The 24,472-nt window shown below is 47.3% G+C and overlaps 1 protein-coding gene across 1 annotated transcript; it reads left to right on the top strand.

Moving 5' to 3' along the window:
• The first annotated feature begins 4,938 nt into the window (after positions 1-4,938).
• pik3cg (phosphatidylinositol-4,5-bisphosphate 3-kinase, catalytic subunit gamma) lies at positions 4,939-22,294 on the top strand. Its single transcript, XM_085964093.1, has 2 exons — positions 4,939-5,078; positions 20,258-22,294. Exon 2 carries the CDS (start codon positions 20,270-20,272, stop codon positions 22,292-22,294), a length of 2,025 nt encoding a protein of 674 aa, XP_085820219.1. The 5' UTR covers positions 4,939-5,078; positions 20,258-20,269.
• Positions 22,295-24,472: the final 2,178 nt, after the last annotated feature.

Genomic DNA, 24,472 nt, shown 5'->3' with positions numbered 1-24,472 from the left:
CCAGTGTCGGCCTTACAACAAGCACCAGGCATTTGTGCATACCTCTACTTTTTGCCCTGCGAGGGCGATGCCTTGCGCATCCTTGCCTGGCCCCTGCCCGCCCTGCTGCTCCTCCTCAATGGGAGCCCAGTGGCTGCAGCAAGGCTGGGGGAAGGCTGCTGAGGGGCAGATGGCGAGACGGCAGATGCCCTTGGGGGTCGGCCTGCACCAGCTCTGGCCTTGGAGTGTCCGGCTGCTGACTGCTCCAACTCTGGCTGGGCGGCAGCAGTCTGTCCAGCTGCTCGTGGCAGCTGCAATGGCGGAGTGGCAGTGTCGGTTGCAGGAATGGTGGCAACCTGGCAGATCGCAGGTGCTCGCTGGTCGCCTGACGCATTGGCACTCGCACGGGCCAGCACTGCAGCATGCGCAGCAAACAGCTGAAGGACAGACTGCTGGGCTGCTGCTGCGCGATGCCTGGCTGATCCAGCGAGGGTGGCAGCAGTTAGTGCCCATGTGGCCCTGGTCTGTGTCCGCATGACACCAGCCAGTGAATGGACGGCACAACTGAGCACTTGGCTAGAAGCCGACTGTGCTGCCGCGATGTCCTGCAGACTCCTGGCCTGTGCTGCACTGAATAGTTCCAGACTCCTGGCCTGTGCTGCCCTGAATTGTTGCAGACTCCTGGCCTGTGCTGCCCCGAATTCCTGCACACTCCTTGCCAGTGACTCTATGGAGTCAGGCATCCTTGCCACTGCAGCCATGAGCTCAGTGTGCCTGCGCTCAGCCTGGACGGCCATTTCCTCTAGGAGGCGCACCTCCTCTGCGCTCACCGTCGCAGGACTGGAGGCCGAACTCACCCTCTGGGGAGAAGTCCGCCGAGCTTCCCCACCCCTCCCGCGTTGCTGCAGGCCGCTGGGCCCCGGAGCTTCACTCTCCTCCGACCCTTCCCCCCGGCTCCCCTCCAGGGAAGACGTGTCCCCTACATCGCCATGGGCTGGCGCGGCTGAGGGTGGCACTGATGGGCCGGCTTCCTCTTCCTCCTCCTCGTCTTCCGAAGGGCTGACAGTGGCAGCTTGAGAGCCCGCCTCCTCACCTGGCGATTCACCATCTGAAAGCAGGAAGGCACAAGAGTAGCTTTAGAGTGAGGACAGGGCGGCAGCGAGGGAGGCATGAGTGGTGCCATTCACCGCATTGGTCGGACAGTGGCAAAGGATGCTGATGTGATGCGCAAGTGGAACGAGAGAGGTCCAAAAGGTGATGCCCCTACCATTGGTGCCCAGAACAGGGTCGGCATCTCCACTGGCGACAGGGCCAATCAGCCGGCCTCCCATAATGCGCTCCACACGCTGGTCGAGGTCGGAGAGCTCTTTGAGGTCAGGACGGCCTCCCCCGGTCTCAGTTCGGTTGCGCCGGTTGTGCGCAACCTTGGCCTGCAAGAGAAAGGACGGCCTCTAAGTACAGTGTGTAGCCCCGATCTTGTCTGCACTGCCTCCCATGGTCGAATAGCTAGTACAGTGTGAAGCCCTGATCTTGTCTGCACTGCCTCCCATGGTCGAATAGCTAGTACAGTGTGAAGCCCTGATCTTGTCTGCAATGCCTCCCATGGTCAAATAGCTAGTACAGTGTGTAACGTGCTGAATGTGCAATTGATTTTCATGCCAGTCCCATAGCTGCTGGATGAGGGCTGGCCATTAGGGCTTTCAGGTCCCTTTGCCCATAATGTGAGGTGCACATGCAAGGATGAGGAGGACACTGGAAAGGGTACTCACCCTGACAACCCGAATGAGGTCGTTGAACTTCTTCCGGCATTGCACAGGAGTCCTGGCAACCACGCTGTTGGAAGACACTCTGTTGGACACCTCCCTCCAGGCTTTCCGGTAGGCGCTGGGCAGCGGCCTCTTGCCACCTTCTGGGAACAAAACATGGCGCCTGCGCTCCACTCCGCCAACCAGCACCCTCAGGTCACCGTCGCTGAAGCGCTGCGCTCTCTCCCTGGCCTTCTCCATAGTCCTGGGCGTTGTACAGGTGAAGCTGAAGTGGTCAGGCCTAGGTTGAGGGCTGCAGTGTGCAGGGCGTGGCAGGCAAACAAATCCACCCTCCCCCTTTAAGAGCTGACCGGCGCCAGAGTGTCTGCCGTCAATCAAGAACTCGCCGCACCTGCGCTGCGCCCGGCCTCGGGGCTCTCGCTCAGCACCGCCGGCTTAGCGCCTAAAGATAGTCGTGCATCACCTGTTTTAGCGCAGCAGCAACCTCTTGGGGCGATGCGACTGAATATCGGCGAAGGGGGCGCGACTTTGCGCCGGGCGCAAACTTTAGCGGCCGCCCGACTTTACCGCCCCAAAAGTGGCTATACTGAATTTCTAGGCCGATGTGTTTTGTGGAGATGTGATTAAGTGTACGTGACTTGGACAATTAATTGGCCAAGTCCCGAAGATGTGAAGGAAACAAGATGTAAGATTGTATATAAGCCAACTGCTCGAATGTAAAAATTAGACTCCCGTCTCAGCTCAGACTGAAAGGGCCTCTCCCGCACGTGCTTGAATAAAGATCACTTGGAACCAGTACACGCTCGTCTCCGTCTGCTTTGGGGCAGAGAGAAATCTCACAACAACTTGTACTCCTTGGAGTTTAGGAAGGTAATCTAATTGAGGTCTTTAAAATGTTAAAGGGATTTGATATAATAGATAGAGAGAAATTATTTCCTCTGGTGGGGGAATCCAGAACAAGAGGACACAATCTTAAAGTTAGAGCCAGGCCATTCAAGGATGATGTCAGGAAGCACTTCTTCACACAAAGGGTGGTGGAAATCTGGAACTTTCACCCCCCAAAAGGCTGTGGATATTTGCATATCTTTGTTGGTGCCAAGGGATCTTATTACTTGAGATCAACACTCCCTCTAAACCGCACGGGACCGGCTTTTCCAATGTTAAATTTCGTGCACGCGCATGCCCGAAACTGTGAATGCGTCACGCCCCCCTTAAAGGGGCCGCACACCCAAAAGGGGAAACATTGCTTGAGATCGATAGATTTTTGTTGGGTAAGGGTAAGAAGGGATTTGGAGCAAAGGTGGATAAATGGGGCTGTGGTACAGATCAGCCATGATCTAATTGAATGGTGGAACAGGCTCGAGGGGCTGAATGGCCTCCTCCTGTGGGTTATTTGAGACACTCTAAAGGTGAGCTGATTGAGGCTTCTCAGACATCAGTTGTGGGTTCCCAGTCAATCTTTGATTGTGTCCTTAATAGGAAAGGGGAGGGGAATTTTGCCTGATACTCTTGAACTAATACTGATTACCCATTGGGATTTCTTACGTATTTCCTGGGATTATCATTCTATCAAAGAGGCTCAATAGGCCTTTACTCACTTCATGCTTTATGTTCTTAAATATGATGCTCATTTTTCCGACAACTGCTTTACAGCAAAGTACAGTCCTCATACTTCAAAACAAAACGAAAAATGAGGTTTATAAAAGAAAAAAAGACTTGCATTTATATAGCGCCTTTCACGACCACCGGACATCTAAAAGCGCTTTACAGCTAATGAAGTATTTTTGGAGTGTAGTCACTGTTGTAATGTAGGATATGCGGCAGCCAATTTGCGCACAGCAAGCTCCCACAAACAGCAATGTGATAATGACCATGTTATGTTGATTGAGGGATAAATATTGGCCAGGACACCGGGGATAACTCCCCTGCTCTTCTTCGAAATAGTGCCATGGGCATCTTTTACATCCACCTCAGAGAGCAGACGGGGCCTCGGTTTAACGTCTTATTAAAATAAACTTGCATTTATATAAAACCTCACAAAATCTCACTGAGGCATCTCAAAGCACCTCACAGACAATGAATTTCTTTAAGGTCCAGTGACTGTTATGTGGGCAAATGCTGCAGCCATTTGGCACACTGAAAGATCCCACAGACAGCAATAAAAAATGAATGAGCAGTTAATCTGTTCTGTTAGTGGTGTCGGTTGAGGGAGGAATGTTGGTCAGGGAGGACTCCCTGCATATCTTTGTTGGTGTCATGGGATCTTCAACATCCACCTGAACAGGCGATTCACTGTAACGTCTCATTCAAAGGGTTTCTGCCTGAGCAAAGGAAGATAGAAAGAATTTTCTCCACCTTAGGACATCCCAATACTTTTGAAGTGTAGTTACTGTTGTAATGTAGGAAACGTGGCAGCCAATTTATGCACAGCAAGCTCCCACAAACAGCAATGTGATAATGGACAGATAATCTGTTTTAGTGATGTTGGTTGAGGAATAAATATTGGCCAGGACACCGGGGATAACTCCCCTGCTCTTCTTCGAAATAATGTCGTAGGATCTTTTACATCCACCTGAGAGGGCAGACGGGGGCCTCGTTTTAACGTTTCATTTGAAAGACAACACCTCCGACAGTGCAGCACTCCCTTAGTGCAATACTAGAGTGTCAGCCTAGATTATGTGCTCAAATCTCTGGAGTGGGGCTTGACTCCACAACCTTCCTGATTCAGAGGCGAGAGTGCTATCAACTGAGCCACGACTGACACCTCCAATGTAATGCAAGGTAATGAGTCCGTGTAAAAAGAACACTCTCCTCATTGAAGCAAGAGGAACAGTCATGTCTGGAATAAAAACAGAAAATGCTGGAGAAACTCAGCAGGTCAGGCAGCATCTGTGAAGAGAGAAACAGAGTCTTTTTGTACCGTCATGTCTGTGTCTGTTGTAGACTCATTGATAGAGATTGATTGCTATGATTAGTCAACAACTCCATTATCATTGTATCATGCGACTGTCAGGATGGTAAAAGGCGAACTAGATGGGCCGTGGTCTTTTATCCTCTAGCAATTTCTACGCTCCTAAGTACTCAGTGCTGGTGTTTCTGAATGAGTAAACGCCTTGAGAATCACTGTGGTTTGCTCTCATTTCCTGAGCCCTTCTACAGCACTTCCTCTACGTTTGTGCTTATAGATGGTGATCACCGAGACAACACACAAAGTGCAAACAGTGCTTAGCCATGCACAAAGGGTCGGGGCGACATGCCCAGGCTGACTGCAGCTGAGCCGCAGCATTGCCGAGTGAAGGGAGCCTGTGCGATCGCAGACTTGATGACACGGAGGTAAGTTGAATTCATGCTGGATGTGCCTCAATTTTTTCAGTCTCGAGCGGAAAAGAAGCACCAAAATGGAGAAGTCGAGGAGTGGCTTTGCTGTGTTTTTTTTTGTCACCCAGATCCTGTCGGGGATTGCTCTGCTGATCCGGTGCTGATAAGAAACTAGCTGCTCTGAAAAACGTAAGTGGTTTCGACATACGAAGGTGAAGAGAGCGGGCTCAACGTGTCCAGGGTGGATGAGCCTATAATTCACATTATCTTTGGTTACCCCTCTTTCGGTTTCCTGGTGCTACACTGGGCTGGAGGAGGGGCGAGGAACTTCCTCCAAGGCCTCTGCGGGTGCTGTTCTAGAACCGGTCGGTACTGTACGCACGAAAGCAACTCTGGATGAGTCCTCCCCCCTGAGCTTTCTCCTCTCCCTGTGTGGAAACAGTTAAGCCAGGATCAAAGTCCTGGAAATCCCGTTCTCACGCCATTGTGGAATCACCATCACCCGGACGGACAGCCGTGGTTCAAGGTGAAGGCCCGGGGCCATTTTTCCAGAGCACCCAGGGATGGGCAATAAATGCCACATCCTGAAAACTATTTTTTTTTTGAAGTTCCAGCTGACCCATCACTCTTGGGAACAATTCCAAATCTTAGTTGGCAGTTTCCAAGTTCCACTTCCGTCCGACAGAAACCTTTCACACAATGGAATTCTTTCTCTTCCCCCCTTCTGCCTTCAGCCCCTGAAGGGCACTGGATCTTGCTGGGGTGTGACAGCAGCCCTCCCAGGACCTCACTGCAATGGTCATACTTTATCTCCTTGAGGGGAGTTAGTAGAATCTCAGGTTTCAAAATGATGTTGGCGGAGGTTGGGTGTGTGTGGGGGGGTGGTGGGGGGGCGGGTAGAGGTGGGTGGTGTGGATTAGAGCCAAGACAGTGTTACTTAGAACCTTAAGAGTCACACATCATCCTGACTTGAAAATATATTGCTGTTCCTTCATCGTCGCTGGGTCAAAATCCTGGAACTCCCTCCCTAATGGCACTGTGGGAACACCTTCACCATACGGACTGCAGCGGTTCAAGAGGCGGCTCACCACCACCTTCTCAAGGGTAACTAGAGATGGGCAATAAATGCTGGCCTTGCCAGCGATGCCTACATCCCATGAACGAATAATCAAAAAAGAGTCAATCTTAAGGTTCCAGACGTGGTTCAGTCGGTAACATTCTCATGTCTGAGTCAGAGGATCATGGGTTGAAGACCCACTCCAGAGATCTGAGCACAAAATCTAGGCTGATGCTCCAGTGCAAAACTGAGGGAGTGCTGCAGTGTCAGAGGTGTTATCTTGGGGATGAAATGTTAAACCGAGGCCCCGTCTGCCCTCTTAGGTGGATGTAAAAGATCCCATGGCACTATTTCAAAAGAAGAGCAGGTGAGGTCTCCTTGGTGTCCTGGCCAATATTTATCCCTGAACTAACATCACTAAAACAGATGATCTGGTCATTATAACATTGCTGTTTGTGGGACCTTGCTGTGCGCAAATTGGCTGCCGCATTTCCTACATTACAACAGTGACTACGCTTCAAAAAAGGACTTAATTGGCTGTAAACCACTTTGGGACGTACTGAGGTCATGAAAGATGCTACAGTATATGTAAGTTCTTTCTTTCTTTCTGTGGCGGGCTTGGTAATCCAATACTTGAGCCAACCAGGTCCATAGTAGTCCCGGGCACTGTTGACCAGCTAGCCCGGCTCACTGATGGAAACTGGAAGGTAGACCTTTCATTGGTGGTTGGGAGTCTTCCAACTCTGCTCCAAACAAACCTTCAAGCCAAAACCTAATGGATATGATAGTCCGACTGGACAAATAGCTGGGAGCTTACAAGTTATTTGTGCTGGTAAGCTGTGCTGTTGTAGCTGGTTATATACTTCAGCAGTCCCTCTACACGCTCTTGGACCTCCTTAAACCTTGACTCTTGCCAACTTGTGCCTAGATTCTCTGGACTTACGTCAGTGGGGTGTGTGTGTATAGAGAGAGAGTGCACACTCCACATCAAGGAAACAGAAACTCTGCTTATTTGCATTTTGGATTATGTTGGTTTGGAGACCATTAAACATTCAAATAGGGATTTTGCATGTAGTCGGACCAAAGGAAAAGTTGTTAAGCTAGTCAGTGAATATTGGTTGGAGCTTTTCCTCGTGATCGAAGCTTTTTGACTAAAACAATAACTGCAAAGGTTGAGGCAGTCAATAATACCAAAGCTCATAAGGAACAAATACAGGGTGGGAGAGGCAGGGCAAGGCCACTGTAACATTTTCATACTTTAACAAGATGAAAACACAAGGAAATAAAGGCGTGTTTATCTCTTTATTACAATGGCTATATTAGATGGTATAAAAGCAACACAGAGTGCCACCTGATGGAATTAGACACCATGCAAATTAGACAAAGCATGATTATTCCCCAACCTCCGGAAACAAGTCTCCCCAACAGTCAGAGGGAAGGACTCATTGTTTGAAGCTTACTGATCACTTACTTGAGTCTTTTGAAACTTACCTGCATTCGGATTGTGTCGCGTTTACTTTTGCGGTACTTTACCGTCGAAAGGATGATTCATTGGAGAGGAATCAGAGATGCGCAGCAGGGCTGGCCCTGAGGCTCCAGATAAGAATCGCTGGCAGAACTCAGCCACGTCTCATTGGATGAAAGAAGATCCAGAAGTGGTACCCTCCAGAGACGTCGGGTGTTGCAAGGAGTGGATATGCAGATGTAAGCAAATTCTTGAACTTATGTTGTGATTGAAAGACTGAAGTAAATGGGTGCAAAATGAACCAGCTTTCTGTGGGACTGGGGACCGGAACATTTCCCTCTCCACTTTCCCCTGCACAGTGTAGTAGAGACGCAGATTAGAATTCACCAGTTCTGACGAAGGGTCATCGACCTGAAACGTTAACCCTGTTTCTCTCTCCACAGATGCTGCCTGACCTGCTGAGTATTTCCAGCATTTTCTGTTTTTATTTCAGATTAGACTTCCAGCAAGAGATTAATGGCACGTCAATTAATTCCTTGTTTTAAGAAGTACTGGATAAATATCTGATTAAAAATTGGATTGAGGGTTCTACAAACAAACATAAACTGATGATCAAAGTGCTCTGGGGAACACTAGGATTTCAGTAGAACAACAGAAAACGCTGGAAAAACTCAGCAGGCCAGGCAACATCCGTGGAGACAGAAACAGAGTTAACGTTTCAGGTCGAAACCCTTCTACAGAACTGAGGAAAAAAGGCAGGAAATGAAAAGATTAAAAGGCAGTTTGGGGCTGAGAAATGGGGGAGGGGATGAAAGAAGAGACATTAAGAGATATTCAAGGTGAGACAAGATGGTAATAGGACAGGTAAAGAAACAAACAATGGCTCTAGATGAAGTGTGAAATGCGCAGAGTGAGAGACCGCTGCCTTGTGGGAGAGAGAGAGAAACAAGGGAAAGGCACAAAAGTGTGGATAAAAAATATAAAAATATAATAGGGGCCGAGGTTATGATCTGAAATTGTTGAACTCGATATTGAGTCCAGAAGGCTGTAAAGTGCCTAATCGGAAGATGAGGTGCTGTTCCTCGAGTTTACGCTGAGCTTCCGTAGAACAATGCAAGAGGCCGAGGACGGTGAGGTCTGAATGGGAATGGGATGGTGAATTGGATTTCAGTATTAGGGCCATTGGAATGCAGTCTGGATTGCAAATGGTCAGTGAACAAAGTAGGTTATAATTAAGAACATAAGAACTAGGAGCAGGAGTAGGCCATTTGGCCCCTTGAGCCTGCTCCGCCATTCAGTGAGATCATGGCTGATCTTCTACCTCAACTCCACTTTCCTGCACTATCCCCATATCTCTTGATTCCCTTAATGTCCAAAAATCTATCGATCTCTTGAATATACTCAACGACTCAGCCTCCACAGCCCTCTGGGGTAGAGAATTCCAAAGATTCACTACCCTCGGAGTGATGAGATTTCTCCTCATCCCTGTCCTAAATGGCCGACCCCTTATTCTGAGAGTTTTACACCTGGTTCTAGACTCCCCAGCCAGGGAAACATCCTCCCTGCATATACCCTGTCAAGCCCTGTAAGAATTTTGTATGTTTCAATGAGATCACCTCTCATTCTTCTAAACTCTAGAGAATATAGGCCTAGTCTACTCAATCTCTGCTCATAGGACAATCCCCCATCCCAGGAATCAGTCTGGTGAACCTTCGTTGCACTCCCTCTATGGCAAATATATCCTTCCTTAGGTAAGGAGACCAAAACTGTACACAATACTCCAGCTGTGGTCTCACCAGGGCCCTATATAATTGCAGTAAGACGTCTTTACTCTTATAGTCAAATCCTCTTGTAATAAAGGACAACATACCATTTGCTTTCCTAATTGCTTGCTGTACTTGCATGTTAACTTTCAGTGATTCGTGTACAAGGACATCCTAGTCCCTCTGAACACCAACACTTCCCAATCCCTCACCATTTAAAAAACTCTGTTTTTCTATTTTTCCTACCAAAGTGGATAACTTCACGTTTCTCCACATTATATTCCATTTGCCATGTTCTTGTCCACTCACTTAGCCTGTCTATATCCGCTTGAAGCCTCTTTGCACCCTCTTCACAACTTAAATTCCCACCCAGCTTTGTATCATCAGAAAACTTGGATATATTACATTTGGTCCCCTCATCGAAATCATTGATATAGATTGTGAATAGCTGAGGCCCAAGCACTGAGCCTTGTGGTACCCCACTAGTTACAGCCTGCCAACCCGAAAATGACCCATTTGTTCCTACTCTCTGTTTTCTGTCCGTGAACCAATCCTCAATCCACGCTAGTATATTACCCCCAATCCCATGAGCTCTAATTTTGCTAATAACCTTTTGTGTGGCACCTTATTGAATGCCTTCTGAGAATCCAAAATACACCACATCCACTGGTTCCCCCTTATCTATTCTGCTAGTTATAACCTCAAAAAACTCTAACAGATTTGTTAAACATGATTTTCCTTTCATAAATCCGTGTTGACTCTGCCCAATCCTATTATTATTTTCTAAGTGCCCTGTTACCCCATCCTTAATAATAGATTCGAGCATTTACCCTACTACTGATGTCAGGCTAACTGGTCTGTAGTTCCCCGTTTTCTCGCTCCCTCCTTTCTTAAATAGCGGGGTTATATTTGCTACCTTCCATCCGTGGGAACCATTCTAGAATCTATGGAATTTTGGAAGATGACAACCAATGCATCCATTATCTCTGTAGCCACCTCTTTCAAAACCCTAGGATGTAGGCCATCAGGTCCAGGGGATTTATTGGTTTTCAGTCCCATTAATTTCTCCAGTGCTATTTTTTTACTAATACTAATTTCTTTCAGTTCTTCAATTCTCACTAGACCCTTGGTTCTCCAATATTTCCGTGAAGTTTTTTGTGTCTTCTTCCGTGAAGACAGACACAAAGGGGGTGATTTTCATTCAGAAGTCGGGAAGGAGGCGGGACTACAACTTTCAGGGATGTAGTCCCGCCTCCATCGAGATGCAGCCAATCCACGCGATTTTGACTTGATTGACCTTGTTGAGCCCGCCCAGCGGGCTCAGCAGGCCAATTAAGGGCCACCCGGCAACAGGTGACATCACAGACTGAAATTTCATCTGTCAAGGCGTTTTGACAGATGAAATATCAGCGTTTCACAGCTGTTTGAAGCTGTCAAACACTGACAGTCTTACTTCTAACCTGAGTCCTTCTACACAGACTCAGTTAGAAATCTCACCGGCACAGAAAGCTGCAGGCTGTCACTTTTGACAGTTCACAGCCATTCTGCTTTCTGTGCCGATGAGATGAGGGACTCCCCGAACCTAAAGGAAGGAAGGCTGAAAAGGTAAGTACAGGTAATTTAAACTTCTTTACACACTTTAGACACACCAAACACACTTACCTTTGCACTCATGCACCAATCACTCACCTGAACACCGACATCTCGCCCCCTCCAATTCCTTCAACCTGACGGCCCGACTCCTCTAACTTGGCATGGTTTGTAGCCGTCGGGAATCCCACAGTTCAAGCTTTAAAATAGGGATTAGGCTAAAAACTGCCTGTTAACAGGCAGTTAATTGGCACTAATCCCTTCCCGCCTCGGGTAGGCGGGTCCCAGTGCGGGGCGGGTACCCGCCTCCTTTGAAATTTACATGGAGGCGGGCTGGGGGCGGGACCCCTGAATTCGGGACTTTAACCCCCCGCACGCCTCCAATCCCGACTCCATGGGTCAATGAAAATCGACCCCAAAGTATTTGTTTAATTTCTCAGCCATTTCCTTATTCCCCATTATAATTTCCCCTGTCTCAGCCTGTAAGGGGCCCACATTTACTTTCGCTAATCTTTTCCTTATTATATACCTATAGAAGCTTTTACAGTCTGTTTTGATGTCTCTGGTTAGTCTACTCCCATATTCTATTTTCCCTTTCTTCATCAGTATCTTGGTCCTCCTTTGCGGAATTCTAAAATCTTCCCAATCCTCAGGCTTACTACTCTTTTTGGCAACATTATAAGCCTCTTCCTTTGATCTAATACTGTATTTAACTTCTCTTGTTAGCCACGGTTGGACCACTTTTCCTCTGGGGTTTTTGTGCCTTAAACTAATGTATATTTGTTGTAAATAATGGCCCAGAAATTCGGGTCGGAGGCTTCCCGCGGGTGCAAGCCTCCGACCTGCACTTACCTAGCATGCCGGCCGTTGTGCTGTGGGCCCGCATGGGATTCCGATCCTGGGCCTCCTCCAACTGCCGGCGCGCAGTGCTTGCGTATCCCAGGGGCGCAGTTAGTTCGAAGCGTCCCCTGGGATCACGTGGGCCATGGAGAGCCAATGGCAGCAGGGAATGCTTCATTCATAAAATTGACAGGAAGAGCTGTCAAAACTATAAATACTATAAGCCCCAAAACATCACTAAAACGTCAAATAATTTTTTTTAAAACCACATTTTTAAAATAACTATAAATTACATAAAATAACTATTTTAAACAATGGGGTAGTAATTCCTCCCCAAACGCGTGAGTACGGAAGGGGTACTCACGCGTCTGGCCGGAGGAAATGCCGGTTTTCAGCATGCACAGCGCATGCGCTGAAAACCGGCATTTCCTCTCCTCTAACCCAAGAGGTGAAGAGGCTAGCGCGTGCGCTGTAGGGGGCAGCGCATGCGTCTTGGATTTCCTCTGTTTTGGGGGATTTGCGCATGTGTAAAGGCCTCCGGTCTTTACGCTTGTAAAAAGCACACGTAAGTATTTACTTTTAACATAACATTAACATAGAGATAGGAACAGGAGTAGGCCATTCGGCCCTTCGAGCCTGCTCCGCCATTCAATGAGATCATGGCTGATCTTCATCTGAGATCTTAGCTGATCTTACCAGTTCAGTACCCCGTCCCCGCCTTTTCTCCGTAACCCTTAATCCCCTTAGCCTTCAGAAATATATCCAATTCTCTCTTGAAAATATTTATTGAATTAGCCTTCACAGCCCTCTGTGGCAGGGAATTCCACAGGCTCACCACTCTTTGAGTGAAGAAATTCTTCCTCATCTCTGTTTTAAATGATTTGCCCGCTATTTTTAGACTGTGGCCCCTGGTTCTGTGCTCCCCTGCCATTGGAAACATTCTCTCTGAATTCAGCCTGTCCAGGCCTGCCATAATTTTATATGTTTCGATGAGATCCCCTCTCAATCTTCTAAACTCCAGTGAGTACAAGCCCAAACTATTCAATCTCTCCTCGTAGGTCATTCCCGCCATTCCAGGTATCAGCCTGGTGAATCGCCGCTGCACTCTTTCCATGGCAAGAACATCCTTCCGCAGATGGGGCGACCAAAACTGTACACAATACTCCAGATGCGGTCTCACCAGCACCTTGTACAGCTGTAGTAAGGTATCCCTATTCCTATACTCGAACCCCCTTGATATGAAGGCCAACATACCATTTGCCTTCTTAATCGCCTGTTGCACCTGCATGCTCTCCTTCAGTGACTGGTGCACAAGAACACCCAGGTCCCTCTGCACTTCCCCATCTCCCAATCTATTGCCATTTAGATAATAATCTACCCTCCTGTTTTTACCCCCAAAGTGGATAACCTCGCATTTATCCACATTATAGTGCATCTGCCACGTATCCGCCCATTCCCCCAACCTGTCCAAATCGCACTGTAGCCTCCTGACATCCTCATCAGAGCCCACCCCTCCTCCTAGTTTAGTGTCGTCAGCGAATTTGGAAATATTGCATCCAATTCCCTGATCCAGATCATTTATATATATTGTGAACAGCTGGGGTCCCAGGACAGATCCTTGCGGCACCCCGCTGGTCACTGCCTGCCACTCCGAAAACGAGCCGTTTATTCCAACTCTCTGTTTTCTATCCGCCAGCCAGTTCTCTATCCACGTTAATACTTTGCCCCCAATCCCATGAGCCTTAATTTTGCATGATAATCTTTTGTGTGGAACCTTATCGAAGGCTTTCTGGAAGTCAAGGTACACCACATCCACTGGCTCTCCCCCATCTATTTTACCAGTTACTTCCTCAAAAAATTCCAGCAGATTAGTCAAACACGATTTACCCTTTGTAAATCCATGTTGACTCTGTCCGATCCTTTCCCCATTTGTCAAGTGCTCCGCTATTTTATCCTTAATAATGGACTCTAGCATTTTGCCCACAACCGATGTAAGGCTTACTGGTCTATAATTCCCTGCTTTCTCTCTACCCCCCTTTTTAAATATTGGGGTAACATTAGCTACCCTCCAATCCACGGGTACTGTTCCCGAGTCAATGGAGTTCCGGAAGATGATCCTTAGAGCATCTGCTATCTCCAGGGCCACCTCCTTAAGTACCCTAGGATGTAGTTTATCAGGCCCCGGGGATTTGTCGGCCTTCAGTCCCCTCAACTTACCCAACACCATATCCCTAGAGATACTAATTTCTGTCAGCTCCTCCCTCTCATTAGTCCCTATGTTTGCCGATATTCCTGGGAGGTTATTTGTGTCCTCCTTTGTGAATACAGAACCAAAGTATGAGTTTAATTGGTCTGCCATTTCCTTATTCTCCATTATATATTCTCCCGAATCGGACTGAAAGGGACCGACTTGGGATTTTACCAGTCTTTTCCTCCTGATATACCGATAAAAGCTTTTGCAGTCTGTCTTTATGTTTGCTGCAAGTTTACTTTCGTATTCTATTTTCCCCTTCCTGATTAATCCCTTTGTCCTCTTTTGCTGTATCCTGTACTGCCCCCAATCTTCCGGTCTGGTGCTTTTTTTTGCCAGTTGATATGCCCTTTTTTTTGATTTTATGCTGTCCCTAATTTCCCTCGTTATCCACGGTTGAGCCACCTTTTTAGGTTTATTTTTATGCCAAACCGGTATAAAAATGTTCTGGAATTCTTCCATTCTATCTTTGAATGCTTGCCATTGTCTATCCACTGTCAATCCCCCCAGAAACACCACCCAATCAATCTTACCCAATTCCTGTCTCATACCCTCGTAATTCCCTTTATTTAAGTTCTGGACCTTAGTCTCTGATTCAATTTCCTCACTCTCCATCTCGACTGAGAGCTCGATCATATTATGATCGCTCTGACCCAAGGGGCCTCGTACAAGAAGATTGTTGATAAGTCCCTTCTCATTGCACAATACCCAGTCTAAAATGGCCTGATCTCGAGTCGGCTCCTCGACATATTGGTCCAGATAACCGTCCCGAAAACATTCCAGGAATTCCTCCTCCTCAGAATTTTTACTAATTTGGGTAGTCCAATCAATATGTAAATTAAAGTCACCCATGATGACAGCTGTGCTCTTATCGCACGCTTCTCTAATTTCCCTTTTTATGCCTTCCCTCACCTCCATATTACTATTTGGAGGCCTATATATCACACCCACTAACGTTTTCCTCCCCTTGCTATTTCTCATTTCTACCCATACAGATTCCGTTTCATCCGAGTTAATATCCTTCCTTTCCATTGCATTAATCCCCTCCTTTACCAGCAATGCTACCCCACCTCCCCTACCTTTTTGCCGATCCTTCCTAAATATTGTATAGGTAAGTGGTGTTTTAGTGTAATTTAGAATTTTTTTTTCCACAGGTTTATTATTTTAAAGAATCTACAATAAGGTAAGTTTAGTTTTAGACCCTTTTTATTAAAAATTTATTTTTTACAAAAAAAAATTGTTTAAATTATTTTTTAAAACTTATTTATACTTAATTTAATTAATGATTGGGATGTTTTTTAAATTTTTATTTAAAGTTTAAATAGTGTTTTGGGCCCCCGTAGTTTTCATGAGTTTGACAGTTCTTACTCTCAATGTAATTAGAATGAACCTTCCCCTCCCCTGATTGGTTGTACAGTGCTCACCTGATCCCAGCCGGCACATCGCACTAACTACGCCGCTGGATCAGGTAAGCACTGCGCGCTGACATCTGAACCAGGCCTGTCACAGGAAATGCAAGCAGGCCCGGGCTTCAGATGTCAGCGCGCAGGGTGAGTGCAGATCGGGGGCTTGCACCCGCGGGAAGCCCCCGACCTGAATTTTTGGCCCAATAATTTAAATTTTTGAAAAAATTAATTACATTTTCTAACGGGGCTAAAAATAAACTTACCTTTCTTTAAAGTATTTAAAAATAATAAACCTGTAGAAAAAATGTTTTAATTTTAATTAATTCACCACTTACCTTTGTAAAAGCAGGCCTTGCACATGCTTTTTAAAAGTGTAACTCCCAGAGACTTACCCTCCCGGAGAAACCTGAAAAAAAACCGTAAGTTCGATGTGCACGCGCTGCCTCTCCGGCGCACGCGTTCGACCTCTGAACCCCTTCCTTTAAGGGTGCGGAAGTTCCAGTTTCCCGCGCATGCGCAGTTCATGCACGAAACCGGCACTTCCGTTGGGCCTACGGGTGAGTACCCCGTGCGTACTCACCCGTGGAGACCCGAATTTCTGGGCCTATGTATTAATTCTTTAAATGCTAGCCATTGCTTGTCTACTGCCATACCTCTTAATGTAGTTTCCCAATCTACCTTAGCCAACTTGCCCCTCGTACCTACACAGTTTTCTTTGTTTAGATTTAAGACCCAAGTTTCAGATTTAACTAAATCACTTTCAAATGCATTATAAAATGTTATCATATTATGGTCACTCTTCCCTAAAGGCCCCTTTACTACAAGGTTATTAATGAACCCTTTCTGATTGCACAATACTAGATCTAAAATAGCCTGTTCCCTAGTTGGTTACTCAATATACTGATCTAGAAAACTATCTTGCATACATTCCATGAATGTGTCCTCCACACTATTACTGCAAATTTGGTTTGCCCAGTCTATATGTAGATTAAAGTCCCCCATGATCACTGTATTGCCCTTGTTACATGCGCCTCTAAATTCTTGATTTATACTCTGCCCTACATTACAACTACTGTTTGGGGGCCTATAAACAACTCCCACCAATGTTTTCTGCCCCTTGCTGTTTCTTAGCACCACCCAAACTGATTCTACTTCTTGATTTTCGGAGCTAAGATCCTTTCTCGCTACTGTCTTTATCCCATCCTTTATTATCAGGGCTACCCCTCCTCCTTTTCCATTTTGCCTATCTCTTCTAAAAGTTAAGTATCCTGGAATACTTAGTTCCCAACCTTGGTCACTTTGCAACCACATCTCCATAATGGCTATTAGATCAAGCCTATTAATTCATCTATTTTGTTACGAATGCTTCACACATTCAGATATAGTGCCTTTAGCTTTGCTTTTTTCTATTTTTCCCTTATGTCACCTTAGTCACTGATGTCTTATTACCTTTGTTACTCTCTCTGCCCCTTCCTGACCCACTCTGCTTATTTTTACCCAAAACTCTACTCTGCTCTAGAGCCTTGACATTTCTTTTGCTGCTTTTAAATTTACTCTTTCCTGAATCGTCCCACCTTCCCCCCCCCCCTTCATTAGTTTAAAGCTTTGTCTACTGCCCTAGTTATTCAATTCACCAGGACACTGGTCCCAGCCCAGTTTAAGTGAAGCCGTCCTAATGGAACAGCTCCCTCTTTCCCCAGTACTGGTGTCAGTGCCCCATGAACTGAAACCCCTTCCTCCCACACCACTCGTTGAGCCACGCATTTAAACCTCTAATCTGTTTGCCCCTATGCCAATTTGCGCGTGGCTCAGGTAACAATCCAGAGATTATTACCTTTGAGGTTCTGCTTTTTAATTTGGAATCTAGCTCCTCAAACTCCCTCAGCAGGACCTCATTCCTAGTTCTACCTATGTCATTGGTTCCTATGCGGACCACGGCAACTGGATCCTCCCCCTCCCACTCCAAGTTCTTCTCCAGCTGCGAGGAGATATCCTTAACCCCGGCACCAGGCAGGCAACACAACCTTCGGTACTCCCTGTCACGGCGGCAGAGAACAGTATCTATCCCCCTGACTATACTGTTGCCTACTACTATCACATTCCTTTTTCCTCCCCCCACTGGAAGAGCCTCCTGTACCACGGTGCCGTGGTCAGTTTGCCCATCCGTATGAGGAGAGATTAGGTCGATTAGGCTTATATTCGCTAGAGTTTAGAAGAATGAGAGGGGATCTCATTGAAACTTATAAAATTCTAACAGGACTAGACAGACTAGATGCAGGAAGGACGTTCCCGATGGCGGGGGAGTCCAGAACCAGGGGTCACAGTCTAAGGATAAGGGGTAAGCCATTTAGGACTGAGATGAGGAGGAATTTCTTCACCCAGAGAGTGGTGAACCTGTGTAATTCTCTACCACAGAAGGCAGTTGAGGCCAATTCATTAAATATATTCAAGAAGGAGTTGGATATATTTAAGGCTAAGTGTATCAAGGGATATGGGGAGAAAGCAGGGACAGGGTACTGAATTTGGATGATCAGCCATGATCGCATTGAATGGCAGAGCAGGCTCAAGGGGCCGAATGGCCTACTCCTGCTCCTATCTTCTATGTTTCTATCCTCCTTGCAGTCCATGTTCTCATCCATTCAGGCATTGAAAGACTTGCATTTCTACAGCACCTTTCACAATCTCAGGGTGTCCCAAAATGCTTTGCAGCCAATGAAGTATTTTTGAAGGGTAGTCACTGTTGTAACGTAGGAAACGCGGCAGCCAATTTGCGCACAGCAAGATCCCACAAACAGTAACGTGATATTGGCCAGATAATTTGTTTTTAGTGATGTTGGTTGAAGGATGAATATTGGCCAGGACACCGTGGAGAACTCCCCAGCACTTCCTCAAAATAGTGCCATGGGATCTTTTACATTCACCTGCGAGGGCAGTTGGGGCTTCGGTTTAATGTCTCATTCAAAAGACAGCACCTCCGACAGTGTAGCACTCCCTCATTACTGCACAGGAGTATCAGCCTGAATTACGTGCTCAAGGCTCTGGAGGTGGGACTTGAACCCACAACCTTCTGACTCAGAGGTGAGAGTGCTACCCACTGAGCCACAGAGTAGTTGTTACAATTCAAGCTCACCAAAGAGACTTTTTCTCGTGCCCAATGTAAAAGTTAACTTTCGCGGACAAGGCCTCACTCCCAATGAACTGAAAACCGTAGTCTTATGCGTGAGGTAATCTGGGATAGCAGCGCAAGCAATGGAGGTTTTTTTTATTGCTGCGGTCTGTGCTGGGAATGGTGAAGGACCTCAGTGTACATTCCTGGGCCAGGAACATCCTCGGAGTTGATCCCTTTCCGCCACCATGACTGACAGCAGTGCAGCGGAAAACTAGTTTACCCGTGTAAACAAGATTTCCGTCACACTTCCGGTGAAGTTCTGGCGGGGGAGCAGGAGCAGCTCCCAGGAATACCCCGGCCTGATCACTCCAACTGACAGACAAATAACTCTCTGACAGACCACTTAACCCAGATGGAAAACTACAAATCAGGCTTATTAAAAAATAAAATGAACAGAAGCAAGATTAAAACAAACATCAAGATTACATTAACTCAGGTACTCCCTAGACAATGAAGTGGTCAAGAGTGATATTCCCACACAGTGAAGGGATCCAGTGCAGTTTCCCCACACAGTGAAGGAATCCAGTGCAATTTCCCCACACAGTGAAGGGATCCAGTGTGATTTCCCCACACAGTGAAGGGATCCAGTGTGATTTCCCCACACAGTGAAGGGATCCAGTGTGATTTTCCCACACAGTGAAGGGATCCAGTGTGATTTCCCCACACAGTGAAGGGATCCAGTGTGATTTCCCCACACAGTGTAGGGATCCAGTGCGATTTCCCCACACAGTGAAGGGATCCAGTGCAGTTTCCCCACACAGTGAAGGAATCCAGTGCGATTTCCCCACACAGTGAAGGGATCCCGTGTGATTTCCCCACACAGTGAAGGGATCCAGTGCGATTTCCCCACAGTGAAGGGATCCAGTGCGACTTCCCCACACAGTGAAGGGATCCAGTGTGATTTCCCCACACAGTGAAGGAATCCAGTGCGATTTCTCCACCCAGTGAAGGGATCCAGTGCGATTTTCCCACACAGTGAAGGAATCCAGTGCGATTTCCCCACAGTGAAGGGATCCAGTGCAATTTCCCCACACAGTGAAGGGATCCAGTGTGATTTCCCCACACAGTGAAGGGATCCAGTGTGAGTCACTGTTGTAATGTAGGAAACACGGCAGCCAATTTGCGCACAGCAAGGTCCCACAAACAGCAATGTGAAAATGACCAGTAAATATTGGCCATTTCTTCGAAATAGTGCCATGGGATCTTTTGCATCCACCTGAGCGGGCCTCGTTTTAACGTCTCATCCGAAACTTGGCACCTCCCACAGTGCAGCGCTCCCTCAGCACCGCACTGGGAGTGTCAGACTAGATTTTTGTGCTCAAGTCTCTTGAGTGGATCTCAAACCCACAACCTTCTGGACTCAGAGGCGAGAGTGCTACCCACTGGGCCACGGCTGTCACTATGAAATGAAAAATGGCCTATTGGGCAAGGTAGCTGTTGCCCATGGAACTGCACCTCAGCAAGTGTCAGTGCCTTCTGGAGAGGACAGAAGGGAGAGTTTGAAAAAGAAAATAGATGCTCGCTGCCATTTTGCGGCGCAGTGGGTTGGTATCTGAACCCAGAATCGCACTGTGTCAGCAACTCCAGGTTGGCGGTTCAGTTCTCCGGTACTGTAATCACATTTTTTTTTTCTGCACTGTGTTTCCTCGACAGATTACCCTTGGCATGGAACAGCCAAAGAATGACAATGATGAGTTGCCCATTGTCATGAGAGAGGAAAACAGGAGGAGACGGCGGAAGATGAGAGCCAACACAACCAGGAATATGCAGTACTACTCGCTGGAGCAGCTGGCCATTCAGTTTCTCTTACCCACGCGCAACAAGCTCAACAATGTCCATGAGAAGGTCTCCTTGGAGGTGGCCGGGAATTACACGGTGGAACAACTGAAAGCGAAGGTTTGGGTGAAAGCTGGCGGGATCAGCGCCTGCCCGGATTTCTACCAGAGGCTTAGCCCGGACCAGTTCAGATTATTGTACCAGAAGAAGGGGCAGTGGTACGAGATATACGACAAACACCAGGTGATCCAGACGCTGGACTGCATCAACTACTGGAAGGCCCTGCAGAAAAAAAACGGCAAGATCCATCTGGTGCAGAAAACAAAAGTCTCCGAGGAATCCTTGCAGTTGCAAAATGACCTGAATTACCTGATTGGCTACGATGTTACCGATGTGAGCAATGTCCATGATGACGAGCTTGAATTCACCCGCCGAAAGCTGATCACCCCTCAGCTGAATGAAGTATCCACCAGGGATGCAAAGCTGTACTCTATGGACCCTTGGATCATCTCGAAGCCCCTGCCTGAATATCTGCTGAGTAAGATCTGCAGCAATAATATTTTCATCGTTATTCACAGGGGAACGACAAGCCTGACTATAAAAGTGTCCATCGATGAGACTCCACAAAGCATTCTGAAGAACTTCTTCAAAAAGATGGCCAACAAAAAGGGCCTGCTGGAAATCTCGGAGAACCACAGTGAGGAGGACTTTGCTCTTAGGGTCTGTGGCAGGGAGGAGTACATAGTTGGCAACAACCCAATCAAGGACTTCCATTGGATAAGAAGGTGTCTGAAGAACGGCGAGGAAATTCACTTTGCCCTGGACCAACCCCCAGACCCGGCGCTGGATGAAGTTCAGAAGGAAGAGTGGCCTCTTGTGGACGACTGCACGGGGGTTACTGGATCCCATGAGCAGTTAACCCTGGAAGGAAAAGATCATGACAGGGTATTCACCATATCCCTCTGGGACTGCGATAGAAAGTTCAGAGTCAAGATTATAGGCATTGATATCCCCGTGCTCCCAAGAAACACGGAACTCACTGTCTTTGTTGAGGCTAGTATACTGCATGGGCAGCAGGTACTTGCACAACAAAGGACGCCAACAAAAGCCTTTACGGAAGAAGTCCTGTGGAATGTTTGGCTTGAATTCAACATTAAAGTCAAGGACCTGCCCAGAGGGGCACGACTGAATCTTCAGGTTTACTGTGGTAAGGCTGCAGCACAAGGTACAAAGGGTGCATTCCAATTACAAGATGATTGTACATGGGATGTCAAGAGCAAGAATCACATGCTGTACTATGTCAACCTGTTGGTGATTGACCATCGATCACTCCTTCGGCAAGGAGAGTACGTGCTTCACATGTGGAAGATTCCTGATAAAGGTGAAGAACAAGGGACTATTGAAGCCGACAAGCTCACGTCGGCAATCAATCCCGACAAGCAGACCTCCATGGCTATTTGCATCCTGCTGGACAGGTACAATTACCCAATTGCCCTGCCGCGAAGCCGTCAAACCCCTGACCCTGAGGCTGAGAGGTCGGGCCACGAGATGCACAGTCAGCTACGCAAACAGTTTGAAGAGATCATCAGCACTGACCCCCTGAACCCACTGAGCGCAGAGGACAAAGAGTTACTGTGGCACTTCAAGCACGAATGCATGAGACAGCCTAAGGCCTACCCCAAGTTTCTTAGCTCAGTAAAATGGGGGCAACAGGAGGTAGTGCTGAAAACCCACCAACTGTTAGATCAACAGGATATATGGGACAGCAGTCCTTTGGATGTGGGACTTGCAATGCAGCTTCTGGACTGCCGATTTTCAGATGAGCAGGTTCGGGCATTGGCCATTCGGAAGCTGGAGACACTTGGCAACAGTGAGGTGTTACGTTATCTCTTACAGCTGGTCCAGGTAAAATAACCTTTCATTACACATGAGGTGCAGTTAAGGGGTTAAGTCTACAGGTCTGGCTGGTAAAGGTTGTGATGGTGTAATGCTAAAACAAGCAAACCAAAAAGTCCCAGGATCGATCAACCAGTCTGTGCTAAGTCAGCAGCTATCAGCCGGGGCAGTTGCATTGCCCATGGGCTGAGGAGCAGGAAGGTCAACCATTCGCCTCATTGTTCTCCAGTGCCCTGCTGGAACTTGTGTACAAATGTTGGGTGAGCCTGGAATTGGGCTCACCTGTGGTACCCTCCTACAGTCAAATAGTCTGCCCCCACTAGCTATCACACATGGTGGTTGGCTGGTTAATTCGATGCTTATGAAACGGGACCCCAGCAAATGTCAGCATCTCAAAGGGTGGCCGGGAGCAGTAGGGAGCCAAATAAAAGAAAATAAAAATGGTTTCACGCATCGCAGTCATCACGTAATTCTACTTATTAAACAAGGAAAGATCTTCCTTTGTTTTATTCCTCATGTTGGAGACAAGCTTCATGATCTAATTAAAACGGGGATTCAACTTAAACTAGCAGCTGTCAAGCGCCCACTGAGGAACAGTTTTAAAGAATAAAACAAAGGAAGATCAAAAAATCGGATTGAGAAAACAAAACCACCTCACTAACACGCTCTGATATACCCCACACCCCTCACTGTAACACACTGATATACCTCATACACTCACTGTAACACTCTCTGATATAACTCACACCCTCACTGTAACACTCTGATATATCCGACACCCCTCACTGTAACACTCTCTGATATACCCCATACTCCTCACTGTAACACTCTGATATACCCCACACCCCTCACTGTAACACTGATATATCCCACACCCCTCACTGTAACACTCTCTGATATACCCCATACTCCTCACTGTAACACTCTGATATACCCCACACCCATCACTGTAACACTGATATATCCCACACCCCTCACTGTAACACTCTCTGATATACCCCATACTCCTCACTGTAACACTGATACACCCCCACCCCTCACTGTAACATTAATATACCCCCACCCCTCACTGTAACATTAATATACCCCCACCCCTCACTGTAACACTCTGATATACCCCCCACCCCTCACTGTAACACTCTGATATACCCCACATCACTCACTGTAACACTCTGATATACCCCCCACCCCTCACTGTAACATTGATATACCCCACACCCCTCACTGTAACACTCTGATATACCCCACCCCTCACTGTAACACTCTGATATACCCCCACCCCTCACTGTAACACTGTGATATACCCCACACCCCTCACTGTAACACTCTGATATACCCCACACCCCTCACTGTAACACTCTGATATACCCCACACCCCTCACTGTAACACTCTGATATACCCCACCCCTCACTGTAACACTGATATACCCCACACCCCTCACTGTAACACTCTGATATACCCCACCCCTCACTGTAACACTGATATACCCCACACCCCTCACTGTAACACTCTGATATACCCCACCCCTCACTGTAACACTGATATACCCCACACCCCTCACTGTAACACTCTGATATACCCCACACCCCTCACTGTAACACTGATATACCCCCCACCCCTCACTGTAACACACTGATATACCCCCACCCCTCACTGTAACACTGATATACCCCCACCCCTCACTGTAACACTCTGATATACCCCCCACCCCTCACTGTAACACACTGATATACCCCACACCCCTCACTGTAACTCTGATATACCCCCCACCCCTCACTGTAACACTCTGATATACCCCACACCCCTCACTGTAACACTCTGATATACCCCACACCCCTCACTGTAACACACTGATATACCCCACACCCCTCACTGTAACACTCTGATATACCCCACCCCTCACTGTAACACTCTGATATACCCCACACCCCTCACTGTAACACTCTGATATACCCCCACCCCTCACTGTAACACTCTGATATACCCCCACCCCTCACTGTAACACTCTGATATAGCCCACACCCCTCACTGTAACACTCTGATATACACCACACCCCTCACTGTAACACTCTGATATACCCCACACCCCTCACTGTAACACTCTGATATACCCCACACCCCTCACTGTAACACTCTGATATACCCACACCCCTCACTGTAACACTGATATACCCCCCACCCCTCACTGTAACACT

The sequence above is a fragment of the Somniosus microcephalus genome, chromosome 21, assembly GCF_052327205.1.
Source record: "Somniosus microcephalus isolate GS21.2 chromosome 21, FLI_Smic_1.0, whole genome shotgun sequence".
Classification (NCBI taxonomy): domain Eukaryota; kingdom Metazoa; phylum Chordata; class Chondrichthyes; order Squaliformes; family Somniosidae; genus Somniosus; species Somniosus microcephalus.
Note: the sequence above shows the minus strand (reverse complement) of the source record. Positions and strands in the feature narration are given on the sequence as shown.

What these genes read in the sequence shown, in the direction of transcription:
- pik3cg (XM_085964093.1), top strand. Translation starts at nt 20,270, where the DNA reads ATGGAACAGCCAAAGAATGACAATGATGAGTTGCCCATTGTCATGAGA.